Source organism: Halichoeres trimaculatus, unplaced genomic scaffold (genome assembly GCF_033239565.1).
Source record: "Halichoeres trimaculatus isolate MK-OKI-2021-1 unplaced genomic scaffold, fHalTri1.1 fHalTri1_scaffold_12, whole genome shotgun sequence".
NCBI classification, from domain to species: Eukaryota; Metazoa; Chordata; class Actinopteri; order Labriformes; family Labridae; genus Halichoeres; species Halichoeres trimaculatus.
In genome coordinates, this window is record NW_027437190.1 from 10,299,685 (window position 1) to 10,314,591 (window position 14,907).

The window sequence follows — 14,907 nt, forward strand, 5'->3', positions numbered from 1 at the left end:
AATAGTTAAAAAGTTAAATATAAGGTTAATATTTAGTATGTCTACGCTTGACAGTGAAGGTTTGGGAGGGAACTATGCTATCACCCACCTTAGCTGTAAGTTTTTTTGCGGCCTACTGCGTTATCCATTCAGATTTTAAAGTACACAAAGTTGTTTGTATTTTTATAAGCTCTCATCCTGGCTGTGGTGTAAAAAAGAAGGATTTAGGTTAAACTCGTGTAAACATCACTAAGTAGAAGTTCAGCTAAGGGCTTAAAGCTGTTGTGACTGGGTGTTGGGTGCTGCTTCAGGGTTATGTGAGTGCCACAACTTTGAACTTTCTCGTCATGCCTCTTTTTTCCTGTGGATGTCAAGGGATGAACTCTGAAGAAATTAGAGATACCAGGCCCCTTATTTGTTAGACATGGATATTAAAAGTCACAATAATGTTGAAAGACTGATATTAATGGGCATAGTTTTACTTGCATTGATAAATATTTATAGCTCATACATTTATTCATAAGAAACCTCTATAATAGTCTGTTATTAAGAATCTGATTGGGTGGGCACTGCATCACATTAGACAGCACAGCATTACAGGGATATTGTTGTCTCAGGACTGTTCAGAGCATGCTGGCCTTGTATTGAGTCTCAAGAGATCATTATACGAGCTCCTTTTCTGCATTTCATTTTGCCTCCTTAACAAGCTTGTCCAAAGCAAAGCAGAGCCGTAATGAACAGTCTCTGACCCCAGGACTAAGTGTCTGCATTTTCTAAACTAAGTATCCTTCACGTGATATCTGTGAACACGTGGATGTATAATTTAACAACTCCCCTTTCATTTGAGTAACCTAAATACCATCATCGCGGTCTAAAAGCTTTAATTTCTTAAGCTCTCCCCACCTGCCTGCCTGCAGACACAACACCGCTCAGCCCGGGACAACCAGGCAAACTAATCGAACAGCGAGTCCTGCAGCTTTTCACCGCAGCACGAGACCCCGCTGCTGGAGGAGCCGTTAATTGCTGTCGATCGATGCATCAGCTCCTCCGCCGCCTCAGCAAGGACGCGCGTCTTCATTTCTCTGCAATTATGAGGAATGGATGCAGCATTTGGCGACTTTGTAGTGCCGGTTAATGAATGCATGAACGCTCCGTGACCTTAAAATCCAGACGTGTCGACAGGGAGAGATGCTGGGTGGGAAAGAAAGGCGAACAGAGCTACGGAATCATCACAGATGACTGCGGATTCTGCACGGCGGCTTGCTTCCCCAGCCTCCTCCAGCTGCCCTGCCTACTGTGAAAGGAGTGGCTATCTACCATTAGCGCCACACACATGCAACGCGCTGTCACACACACGTTCTGTCAGCGGCTTTATTTGTTTTGGTTGGAGATAACCTGCAGCAGGACGCAGACCGACGCACCGGCACACGCGTTCATGGCTGTTTGACACTCTCTCTGCTCCAAAACAGCACAACAGCAAGGTAAGACACTAAACGTCCTCATTAACGTGGGTTGTGTGCATGGGTTTGGTCTGACAGTTTTAGTAAAATGGTATGTAGTCTAGTGTTAACTTGCCTGTCTGAGTCATCCTGTTTTACTGTGTTGTACTGCAGGTGCATCAGGCCAGTATCAAGGGATTGCAGGTCCCTGCCTTAAACCCTTAAGGTGCCCAGCAAGATTACTTATACTTTAATTGCACCAAAGTCCTAAATACAGTCTTTTGGGAGAGAATTAACCTTCTTTTGTCATACTGTATCTTCTAAACTCACTGTTATTTATTATAAACATAAAACAAATTCCAGTTATTGTCAGCAATTTACTAAGACCAAAATGTGGAGCTTAATGTTACCACATTGAGAGCGATTAGACTGCTAAAAATAGAGCGTAATGATAAGATTTTAGTCTCTCATTTGAGAACCTTTTAGCCGGTTAGTGAATTTCACTGTATTCAAGCAGCACTTGCCATTAAATTCTATGTGGCAAAATGAATGGGACATTAGTAAAGCTATAGCATATTTTATCAAGTTAAAGCTTTTTCTGAATTGTTTTCCACAATTGAATGAGTAACAGGCATGGCATTTGTAGGGTGGTGAGCCTCACCTGTGACGTTTACAACAAGTGTCAAAGGTAAGTAGTGCCAACCTTTACTCCAGAGACATTCACTCTGTTTACATGTAAACCAATAACTTGACTGGAGGAGCCCTGATGATATTATTTCCTGTCAGTATATAAAGTTTATTAGGATATTATGATCCAATACCAGCTGAGCTGCCAAGGTATTTACATATTTGGTTTGATAACTTCACAGAAGAGTGAACTTTGTACTCAGCTTTGACAACATTGAAGCATGTGTATCCGTACTGTTACAGAACAGGTCCTTTGAAGCAGTATTATACCTTACCAGCTAACATACCAGCTTTATTTATAGAGCACTTTTAAAAACAACCACAGCTGCAGACAAAGTGCTGTACAGGTAGATCAAAATAAAATGATAAAAACAGATACGTAAAAACAGACAAATAAAAGAAAAGCATTGTAAAAACAATAAAAGCAAATAAAAAGCAAGTAAAAGGGAATAAAAGAAAATAAAAGAGAATAAGACCAGGCAAAGAAACTAAGTCTCGCTGGAGTTAAAAGCCAAAGAAGAAAAATGGGTTTTAAGACGTGTTTTAAAATTGGACAGTGAAGGGGCCTCTCTAATGTGCAGGGGAAAGTATTATCTCCGACAGTGTGCTCCGAAAGCTCTTCTCAAATGTTCGCAGACATAAAGTGAGGTGATTATGTCATGAGGTGACTGACTGTGACAGGAGGTGTCACTTGAGAGAACTTTCAGGAAATGCAGCTTCAGTGTATGAGTTTGATTTATAGGCTGTGTTTTTGAATGCTGATGACTCACGTTTGTTGGTGACTACTTTCACTTCGCTGGTAACCATTGCCAAGTATGTGACTGCCTTATCTGTCACACTTTAATTATTTCCTTAAACACATGAACACAATTAGATTGGGAATAAGATTGGCTCTGCTGCATCCGTGTAATTGAATAATTCTTTCATTGTGAGTTGGGATGTTTTAGAGTGATGGAGATGATTCTCATTCTGATGTCTTGTTAAACTTTTCCTGCAGATTCAGGTAAATATTAAACCTCGAGGCAAAGTTCAGAGACTCATTTACTTGAAACACACACTATAGTAAGGCAAAGGAAACAGTGTCATACTTAGACAGTCAGTGTAAGGAATAAAACCTGTGCTAAACATCTGAATCATTGTCTAAACATACACACATCACATCCTTTATCTATTTATCTGTACATTTACAGGCCTTGGGTGTTCTTGTTTTCTCAGATTTCTGTTTTATGGAAGGACTACTGAACTAAGTTTTGATAAGAACTGGCTGTGGAGCAGGAAAAAAGTTAGTTTCAATACCTTATCTGCCAGCTGCTCATTCCTTTTGAGGCTACTAGCTTGAGGCTACATTAGCAGCTACTCATGACAAATCAGATTTCCAACTGAGCTACAGCAGTCAAAGTGGATTGTTGGTTGTGTAGGAACAACATTTGAGGAGTAATGGCATCAAAAAGAAAATACATTTTGTTTTGCATGAACTTTGACCTTAAACTGTTAATAACCAGTCACATGATGTTTTGGTTTGAAGCTAAAATCCCAGCAGAAACAATTTCATTTTAAAATTTGTGCTTTCTAGAAGATTTCTGGTTTACTCTCAGAGCAAGTTTGCTTTTCAGTGCAGTGTAATGTCTCCAGTTTTGCATGTGAACAGGTGAAGGTCCACATGCGCTGATATCGCGTGCGTGCAGCCTCTCCCTGCACCTCTCCACAAGCCACCAGTCATAATTAACAAAGCACACAGTTTGTTTAACCCTGCAGTTTGCATTTTACAGCTGGCCAACCAAATGAAGTACTTTAAATGTTATCTTGTCATGCATTTTTATGGCAGTTTGATGTCTGAAAAACGAGATCACAACACAGAAAGCATGCTTTGGGGAAGGTCAGGTGTTTCCTGTTTGATAATGCTTCTGTTAGTCAGCAGTTTAATCATTAGCCAGGTGTGGCTGTAGATAGTAGTTAAAGGTGTTTGGATATTTACAGTCAAAGATAAAACATTTTGAGACAGCCATCATTTTTTATTTAATGTGTATGACTTACAGTCTTAAAGCACACTGTTTTAATTATAGCTCACAATGTTTCTCTTTGCATGTAATTTGTAGAACTTGAAACTGAGGTGATCTTGGTCTCGTCTTATCTTCCTAATAATAATCTTAAAGTCTTTCTCTTTGGTTTAAGGGGCTGGCGTTAATTTTTAATTGATTCAATTCATCTTACATTTGTCTTTTAATGCCTTTAACTGGAAGGTGATGGCGACTCGTAAAGACAGACGCAGGGATCGACCCCTCATGGAGGAAAGCTATGGAGAGAGGAGCACCGTCCCTTGTCCTGGGGACACCCTACCCTGGAACTTGTCCAAACACCAGAGGGTCAAACGCTCCAAGTCGGCCTCAGGGGAGGTTCTGGATCCAGCAGAGCGGGCTGTGATTCGAATTGCAGGTAGGATGACTACATGAACCATAGTGTTACTTGCTCTGCTTATAGGTTGCTGCTGCAACACAGAAAGAGTGACCTCCTGTGATGACAGTTTTCACCTTGCTGCATTGACATGGAAGTACATTACAGCTATAATGGTACATTTTAAGGTATTTTCAGACGTGTTGTGTAACAGAAAATGAACTACAATATGTTTCAGGGAAGAGTAACACGAGTCTTTGCTACTGTGCTGAGTAGCAGGCCAGTGCTGGGGTTGTGCTAGTGTCAAACCTCTGAGCTCCTTTCCTTGCTATATTTACTATCACCTATTTGTTCTCATGATTGTTTGCCAGGCTATAAAAAGTTTGTTTGCCTGAATTACAAGTTCACATATTCTGAGACACTCTGGTGTGTGAGGTAAGGTAGAAGCTGATGGTGGGTCACAGCGACATCACAGTGCGTTATGTTGGCTAAACCATGAAATGTTGTCACTCTTGCTGATTGGAAAGGGCATTTGTAAAGGTGGTATGGATGCAAATTGTCTCCTGTCTCCTCTGCAATTCAACTGTAGATAAAAAAATATTACATCCTCGCACAGCATGAAGACATAGTGATAATGACTAGGGCTGCCCCAATATTACATTTTCACTTCCAATACGATACCGATACTGCAGCATTGAGTATTGCCCGATACCGATATTAATCCGATATGATATCAGCATTAAACATACATACTTTTATTACCTATTTTGTAGTATCTCAGTCATGTTAGAAAAGGCTTGATTAAGTGATATTATTCAAACAAAGAACAGTAGTCAGAAACAGTAGGTATGAGGAAAAGCAGACCCATCTATTATTAACCAATGGGTAACAGAAACTGCTTATATCGGAGATTTTAGATGCTTTCCGATACCGATACTTGTTTTTTTGCGGACCAATATCCGATATCAATATCGGACTGGGACACCTCTAATAATGACACCAACAATTCATTGACTAATAAACGCACTGGTGAGTCATTTTTTTAATCAAGTATTTAATCCACTTTGCAGACAAATTGTTGCAACTCCACTGACCTTAACTCAAGACTATACACGTGTAAAAGATGATGTTTTAAATTAACTTCAAAAGTGTGAAGTTTTTGTACTGCAAAAGAAAAAGGTTCCTCCTCTGTTAGCCCTCTGATGAAAAGCTGATTTTTGCATCCCTGCTAAACATGTAAAGCTGCTTTGACCACGTTTATAGAACTGGGCCAGGTCACTAAGGTACTCACAACCTTGGATGGTTAGCCAACAGGAAACTAAACAGAAGTGGGTTTTTTTTTTCACACAGTACAGCACTTCCATCCTCTGCAGACTGGTGATGGCTTTAGCCAGTGGGACAGGATATACTCTTACATATACACACATACATTAAGGCAAGGACCGTAGCAAATGGACACGATAGTTGCAGCATGTGAGGTGTGGTCCTTTTTCTTCAAACAATAGGCGGAGATCCTGCCCAGCACTGGAAATACATTATTTATTTACTCTTCAGGTTAGCAGTGCCACTGCTGCAGTGTGCTGATTGTTAAGAGCCAAGTGTTCAGTGCACCCACACATTGCATGGTCAGTAAAGGCATCACACTAAACTGCATTCAATAAAACACAGGTTTATTTGATGTTCTTCTTTCTATGTTATTTATTAAAAGATAATACTTCTATCAAGTTCACTATTTAAATAGACATTTATATATTAGATCAAATTGGTTAAATAAATAAATGATAAAAAATACTTGAGCCCAAAATGGCAGATTTTAATGAAGAAACTGGATTTCATGAACTATAAAAATAGTAAGGGCAAACCAAAAATAGAGCTTCCATACCTACAGCGAGAGTCAGTGAAGAGAAGCAGGAAAACCTGAAGTTTGCTCCAAAATGAAGAAATTATTGTCACTCAGCGCACCACTTTTAACAGGAAACCTCTTTGATCAGGTTTGTTGTGGAATGCTCTGCTCCTGTCGATATAAGAGGAAGTTTGGATAACTTAAGCACCTACAATAGCTCTGCTTCCACATCCTGTACTGCTCTTCCTCTCTCCTAACAGAAGGCCAGGTCGGGCTGCGTCAGCACCCGTGGGTGAGGCTGAGCTTTTGTCACGGGTTCTGCTGACTGACTCGTGTGCTGTCTCAGAATACCTGACTTGACGCAGATGAATATGTTTAGAGTGGTGTCTTGAGTGGATTATGCACAGGTCTTATCAGATGTAGCCTGCTGTATACCTGAAGTGGTGTGTTGCTTGGAAACATTAGTCTCAGTTTCTGATGTAGAAATTCCTCAGGTCTGGGATTTAGCAAATGCTTTTACGACTCTGCATTACAGCAACCTTAAACCCTGGTTGTCTGCTCCGGCCTAAAGTCTTTGTATTATTTAAAAAAGGCTTTAAAGTTAACAGCTTCAGCAGGACTCCACATCATTACTGGCCTAAAAGCCTGAATGCATGATTGATAGACTCCTGGCCAGCTGATTACACGCTTCATTGGCCAACCTCAGCCAGTTGCATTACCATCGTAAGAGATCATTTTGGCAAAAAAAATCATGCTTTCACACTGTTTTCCTGAGAAACAGTCTTAATGCCCAAATCTGCGTGCATTTATCGAGTGAGGATTCAGTGATGCCCTATACACATTGTACAGATGAGAATAGTTTAGTTTTGTTTCTCTACATGCGCTATTTCGCTCATGCGCACTCAGCCCCTCCTCCCTTCGCTGAGTGTTACCGGTGCAGCGTGAGCTAGAGAGAGAGAGCTCCATCGACTAAATGTCCTCTCTTTTAAATAGTTAGAGGAGTTTTGACACTAGTTTGTGGCTCAGATCCTCAAAAACTGTCTGTAACAGAGAGTGAAGGAGACTCTCTAAATCACGTTATCAGACGCTAAACTCAGGGAGCTGTCAGGCTGTCCAAGCCGGAGATGCTGAGCCTGCGTCAGCCTGCATCGCCACTGCAGAGATTTTTCCTCATCAATATTCCTTATGGATGAAATTAGTGATCTTTCCCATTCAAGTATCTAATAACACAGCACCTCATGCTGTGCACTGAAGTTACAGATGAGTATAACTGTCTGGTATTTCATTTCACCATGTGACAACAGCAATAAAAACAATAATACAACGCGTCGACTATCCAAAATTTGCGTTGATTAATTTTTTATAGTCAATAAGTCGATTAGGTCAACCAATCACTGCAGCCCTAGTGTAAGTGCAGAAGTAGAAGGCTAAACTTGATGAAACTATTCATGAAGTATTTGATCCTGTGTTTTAGAGCTGACTAACATTAAAGGATAAGTTTGGTTTATACAGCTTTTACATTGTTTATAGAATAAAGTAGAACAAAATACTCACCCAGAAGGCTTTCCTGTTCCAAGCAGTGCTTCGGGAGATATATTTAGATCAAAAATCGTGCAGGGGACGTCCGTATAATGGGATCCATCAGGGCATAGACAGCACCGCTCCTAAAACTACATTAATCGTCCAAAAACTCGTGTTTTTCACCAATATTCCATCATGGTCCGCTCGGGGTTAGTCCTCTGTTGCAGTCTGTGTCACTCCAGACAGCACTGTGTGGCTGTACTGACCTCTGAAATGACGAAGACTTTGTTTACGTTTGCCCCTCACAGATAGGAATCAGCGCTCCAGAGAGAACTGCGCATGCGCAGTACTCTCTGGAGAGCTGACTGCCGATGCGCAGTTCTCTCTGTAGAGCTGACTCCTTTCTTTGAGGGGCAAACGTAAACAAAGTCTTCACGATTTTGGATCTGAATATTTCCCGAAGCACTGCTTGGATCAGGAAAGTCTTCTGGGTGAGTATTTTGTTCTACTTCATTCTATAAACAATGTAAAAGCAATATAAACCAAAGTTAACTTGTCACAGATTTAATTCTTGACCGTTATTTCACAAACCATAACTAATATTACTGGGCCAGTGGGTTCAATGATAGGACCAGTGATCTCAAAAAATTCATCTTAATGCCAACCCCTGCTTCAGATATTACAATAACTGTACATTACTATGAATGAGCTTTCGATTGCTATGTTGTCACTCTTGTTATCTTTATGATGCTTCTGTGTTTTGCTCTCATTGCCTGAAGCCCAGAAGCATTTTTTTCTTCCAAAGATTGTGAAACTTTTTTCCCTAGAGCTGAATAGCTCAGTTACCAAAGCCAGTCACTCTGTATCTTGATTAAATCAGACACGGCTTTGTTGCATTCAGATTGAGACTTAGCCACTTGGTTGGCAGCAATTGAGTTAACTCTTGTGGCACTTGAGAATTACGTTATGTTGCCAAACTAAAGCTGTAATTTAAGTCAAGGTTCTAAAGTCCTGCTGTCTTTTTTTCAATGTTTGTAGAGGTCACAACCACCTTTTACTTCTTTTAATCAACCTTTTAATAAGGTTTTAATTGACATGGAAATACTCATTAGAGTAGCTAATTTACACATTTATTACCTTATGTGGCTATAGGCTGTGAAAAATGAGAGCCTCCTGGTGTTAACTGAGAGCTTAATGTGATAAATTCTGTCAGATCTTATTACTGAGTCATGGCTGGTGTGAAGGAAAGCGCTAAATCCACCAACATTAACCCAACAGTCTATTTAAGAAATGATATCTTAATCTGTGTTTTTCCAACATTGCACAAGTGATGCATAGTGCAGTATGTATCAGTAGACTGACTTACAGTTGATCTATGCATTATTGCCGTTGCTTGTTTTTTTTCTTCTAACTGTGGAAACCATACTGCCCACCACTCATTCACAAACACTGAGTGATGAAGTTTGCTGCTCTCCAGTCACTCAGCTGTCTCAGTGCTCACAGAGAGGATTTACCGTCCACAGTCTAACTGAGGGGTCAGCACAGGAGGACAGAGAAAGGTCAGAGGTCACTGCTTGTGCTGGTCAGAGGAATGTACAGAGTGTTTGGTGCATTTGTCAAACCTGTGCTCAAGTGATGTCTTCATGCAGGGTTAGATCAAACATCCTGACAACTAGTGGTTAACAGATGATAGGAGCGTTTGAGCTTCTATGTAGGGCAACATGGAGACAATTTGTTACAATGACTCCTTGCCTATTTTACAAAAAATACAGCTACAACTGAGGTGTATTAACTAATTCTTTACATAGTCCAGTGATGGTCAAGTCCAAACTTGCTCAACACTAAAGATCATTTTAAAATACCTTGACGATAAATGCTTGCTTTATGCTGACATTGAGACAAACTTTTAAGACCAAACAACTTAATACAGCTGCAAACAGCTGGACCCCAATAACTGACGAGTCAACATTCAAAGACAGTAATTCGATAATGCACAATAATATAATGACAAGATTGGAGAAAGCCTTGGAAACCCTGGGCAATAAGTTTTTATAAACGGTGCAACCTTTTTATAAGCTGTGACCTGAGAGTAAAATCTCTTATTTTTAACACAGTGGTTAGGACAGATCACCAGTGGTGTCACGTGCCCTTTCATGACCTGTAATGGTAACAGCTAATGTAGAATCAAACTGTGAGCCCCAAACAGATGAGATAAGGTAAGAACTATCTGGTAAAGGTCTTCTTTTGGTCCACACCCATAGATTTTTATATTGAGTAGAAACATTTTTGTGCATCAAACTTGCACATTTTAGTGGTAAAAAGGCTTGAAATTATTATACACTACTATAGAAGTGTGTCAATTATTACATTAGCATCCATATCTTCAAGGCCATTGCATGTTAACATTTTTTATCCACCAATAAATTTAGAAACTGAAGCTATCATTCATCTCACATTTAGTAGTTTCAATCACAGCAATCATAAACTGAAACAAAAAGGAGGAAGTCAGAGTTTGTGGGACAATAAAAAGGTGAAATCACTTAAAGTGAACTCCTTGTGGCAGGTTCATGATTTAAATAATAAAAAGAAAGTTTGGTGCAAGCATCTTGGAAAAGTTTTTGGAGATTTTGCAGAAATGTTTAAAATAATAAAAAAACAGTTTATTTGTTTTAACTTTTTTTTTTTCTACACGCTGGCTGCTATTAAATTCACAGTGTTTGTGTGCTCAAGTGTAGCTTTCAGAATCCAAGCTTTATTTATACTGTGGACATCCCTGCAGAGTGCTCCTCAATTATTCATCATGGGGAAGCTATGATCTGCTACTGAGACGACAATACACACAGTCTCTCTCTTACACACACACACAAAGAGGAACACATTACGGCCTGGGCGGAGGAGATTTACTGTGGAAATGATTACAGTAAATGAACAGAGCTCCTTGTATCTCTGCAGTGCTGTGTGGCTCATATATTAAAGAGCTGTATGGGGAATTATGTGAGTCATGTACCCTCTGTTCCTCATGTTATCAGGCGCTGTGACAGGAGCAGAGAAAAGATCAGAGATGTTCATCTTCATCCACACAATGCAGGAACATTATCACTGGCTGTTGAGACTGTGGCCCTGAAGGCATCTTTCATAACAGAGACACTTATTAGAAGAATTAGGGCTAAATACTGACATTTTATTATACAGTGCCATATTAACTTCTAAAAGCTTCTTAAGTTTGACGTCAATCAGGATAAAGGAATGTTAGTGTTAGTTTAACATAATCTATTTTTTTTATTCTAATGCAGATAAAGTTCTTATTAAATCCTCTATATGGTAATGACTTCTGTGCCCACTAGGTGGCACTTTCCATCAGAGAGGCTGCTGAGCTGAAGTGTTCCTAGAGAGCCATCACAGTCTCTGGAAAATGTGTCTCATTTCCAACACTCATCTCAAATATCACTCACTACACAGAGAATACTGTGTGCCCGTAGTCTTACAAAACCTTATTCCAGTATACTTTAAGTTTTATTGTCATGGAAGGATCCAATCAGACAGAACAGCTTTATTTCTGCCCTTTATTACAGTTATGACCTCTGAGGGCTTTCCCATTACATGCCCCATCAGCTAAAGAATGTCCAACCTCACCACCAGTTTCACATCCTGAATATGAGCCATGACGAATTGAAAAGTTCCAGCAAAAATGAGAAAAAACACACAACACTTCCCTTTGCCATGCTGTAGTTTTTCAGGCACCCACTGGTATCCAGAAGAGGGAGCCAGGCCTGTTTCTGAGCTGGTCTCTGATGTTTTACTGTCTTTACTGTAGTGTTGCACTGTTATTGCACTATGCTGAAACCATATCCAGCCCGCCTGAGCCCTGGCTAATTGACAGAGAAATGTGTCAGACCTCTAAAACTTATGATGATCACTTGATACAGTGTGAAGGAGGGTGTGAGTCAGGAGGAATAGGGACGCGATGAGATGGTTTTTGTTTGGTCTTTCAAGTCACGACTGGAGGAGGGACAGAGTATGCACATACTCCATATTTGGGGGTGTTAAAACAAATAACATGTGTGTCATGTGCACAGCTTCATTTGTTTGCTTCATACAAGATATTTTTAGACTTGATGCTCGACTGACAACTTCTCTGTGCTATTTCTTGCAGTGTACTGCTAACGATAGATTTGATTTGATTTGAAAGAAGTAGAACATACAGGAAAACAGTCTCAGTGAGATATCTTTCACTTTTAAATTATTCTCTCCAAGGAAATTCCTTCGGAGGAGAAATCCTATTTTAGCTCCAGTCAGCCATAAATCTTGTATTTCAAACAGCTGTCACACTTTTTGTTGTTGTCATCTTCTGAGACCAGACTATCAGTCTAGCTTGTGGCCAGTATTAAACTCCTGCCTCTGTGAAAAAGAGACAGAGTGTGTGTGTGTGTGTGTGTGTGTGTGTGTGTGTGTGTGTGTGTGTGTGTGTGTGTGTGTGTGTGTGTGTGTGTTCTGTTCTGTTTGTTTCCCTCATGGCTTTTTCCGTCAGCGGTGAGCTGTGCTGCAGTAATCCCGTTGACGATGAAAGATGCGCAGTGATTCTCAGAACAATTCTGATGTGCAAAATACGATGATAAAAAAGTTAACAATGTAACCTCACCTGTGTTGCATGTTGGCCTCACCTGAATTAGAAATAGGGAGAGAAAAACGTGTTAAAAACAGAGACCATTTACTTGACAGCTGAACTGATGATTGTACAACACAAGTCAGAACAACAATATGTCAATGATGTATGGCCCCAATACAAGCTGTGTGTGTGCCTGTTTGTGTGGCAGGGTCTGATTGGCATAAGATGTTTTTTGGTCTACATCTCATCAAGAAATTTACAGTGATGCGATGGTGCAGTGGTTACCTCACAAAAAGAGAGCTCCTGGTACCATTCACCAGCTGCCTTTCTGTGTGAAGTTCGCATGTTCCCAAAACATGCTCGTCAGTCAGATTGCCTTAAGGTTTAGGCTGTAAGGAAATGTTTTTTTGGCTCTACGCGTTAGCCCTGGGATTGGTTGCCTGCAACCTGTTCAGGGTTTGCCCTGCTCCCCGCCCAGTGACAGCTGGCATAGGCTCCACTCCCACAACCATTTATGGAAAAATTGGGAAGCTAATGGGTTATCCTGGGGCTGCACGGTGGCACAACGGTTAGTGCTGCAGCCTCACAGCAAGAAGGCCACCGCTTCAAATCCCCACCTTGGCCGGTGGGCCTTTCTGTGTGGAGTTTGCCTGTTCTCCCGTGCATGTGTGGGTTCTCTCCAGGTCCTCCGGCTTCCTCCCACAGTCCAAAAACATGCTCATCAGGTTAAGTGAAAACTCTAAATTGTCCGTAGGTGTGAGTGTGTGAGTGAAAGGTTGTCTGTCTATGTGTCAGCCCTGTGATTGGCTGGCGACCAGTCCAGGGTGTATCCTGCCTCTCGCCCAAGCTGGGATAGGCTCCAGCCAACCACGACCCTGAACAGGACAAGGGGTATAGAAATGAATGAATGAATGAATGGGTTATCCTATTTTTCTCTGGACAACAGTTCATTCATCCGTCCATTTTCTACCGCTTCATGTTCAGGGTCACAGGTAGCTGGAGCCTATCCTAACTATCTGCAGGCAAGGGGACACACCCTGGACTGGTCGCAAGCCGATGACAGGGTTGACACACAGACACAGACAACATTTCACACACACACACACACACACACACACACACACACACACACACACACACACACACACACACACACACTCACTTACTGGCAATTTTGAATCATCAGTTAACCTGATGAGCATGTTTTTGGACTGTGGGAGGACCCAGAGAGAACCCACGCATGCACGGGGAACATGCAAACTCCACACAGAAAGGCCCACCTTGCCAGAACCAGGATTCAAACTGGTGACCTTCTTGTTGTGAGACAACAGCATGCCAACCATGGCACCATACAGGATGGTCAGTCATAACGTACCGATTTGGAACAGCCCATCTGTCTTAAAGGGACAGTTCAGTTTTTTTGGTGTGGGGTTGTATGAGCTCTATGTGACCACTAAGGACAATAGATACAGTAGAAAGTAAGACACAGACTGTAATCGCTGGTGACGAGGAAATAGGCGCCAACAGGGAAATACTGTACCAGATTCAAAGGCTATTTTCTCTGCCTACAAGAACTAAAATAAAAAAGTAATACCACAGTTTAAGAGTACGCTACATAAAATAATTTTTAAGTGCATTAAGTCCTTGGAAATATAAACATTTATCCGGACCTAACTAACTGGTCATGTGTCCTTCTGCGCAGCGCTAGTGCGCTCCGTCCCCCCTCCTCCTTTCAGCTGTAGGGAATGTAAACAAGCTATGCTTCAGGCGCCGGTTGTAGCCTCGTGTAAGTTTGATCAAGTATCGTAATTCTTTTGTTTGTACTCTAAGGATTGTGAGGCAGCGTAGGAAATTCAAAATGAGTGACTTTGACAGCAACGATGAGGTTCCATTCACTTTGGAACCAAAAGGATACCTGTATGAACCGGAGTACACAGAAGAAGAGCTGCTACAGATGGCGACTGAAAGGAATACAGAGGAAACATCCTCGTACACGGACACTGTTGAGTACGGCATGCGTACTCAGCAGAAACAGCATGAAACAGTGGCAAGCAATAATGGTGTGACTGAGAAGATCAAGAAAAAACAATTTTTCAGAAGAAGAAATGGACATTTTATTACAAGAACGTAGAAAGACCAATCAGCTAGTCAACTGTCAAAGATAAAGAGAACGGTTAAGTTTGGCTAAATATCTTGAACAGGGTGAGTGCACAAGGTGTTTCTGAGTGCACAGTGGAAGACCTCAGAAATAAAACAATCAATATGAAAGCTGTTTTGTGGAACAAGCACTAAGCAGCAATGCCCCTGAAACTTCATGAATAACTCAACAACCAGTTAAAGAACCCCAGCATTTCACCATACACACCTTGGACTGACCCAGACGCATAAAAGTGAAGAGCGACGCAATTTTTCAAAACTAACGGCAGTGAGCCTTGTCAAGT

At 41.0% G+C, this 14,907-nt stretch overlaps 1 protein-coding gene across 1 annotated transcript in view; it reads left to right on the forward strand.

Moving 5' to 3' along the window:
* Positions 1 to 1,059: 1,059 nt before the first annotated feature.
* LOC141800569 (plectin-like) overlaps positions 1,060 to 14,907 on the forward strand; it is a 192,729-nt gene continuing 178,881 nt past the window's right edge. The window contains exons 1-2 of the mRNA XM_074683178.1: positions 1,060 to 1,460; positions 4,346 to 4,538. Coding sequence (XP_074539279.1) covers positions 4,349 to 4,538 — 190 coding nt within the window. The 5' untranslated portion in view covers positions 1,060 to 1,460; positions 4,346 to 4,348. The remainder of the gene's footprint in view (positions 1,461 to 4,345; positions 4,539 to 14,907) is intronic.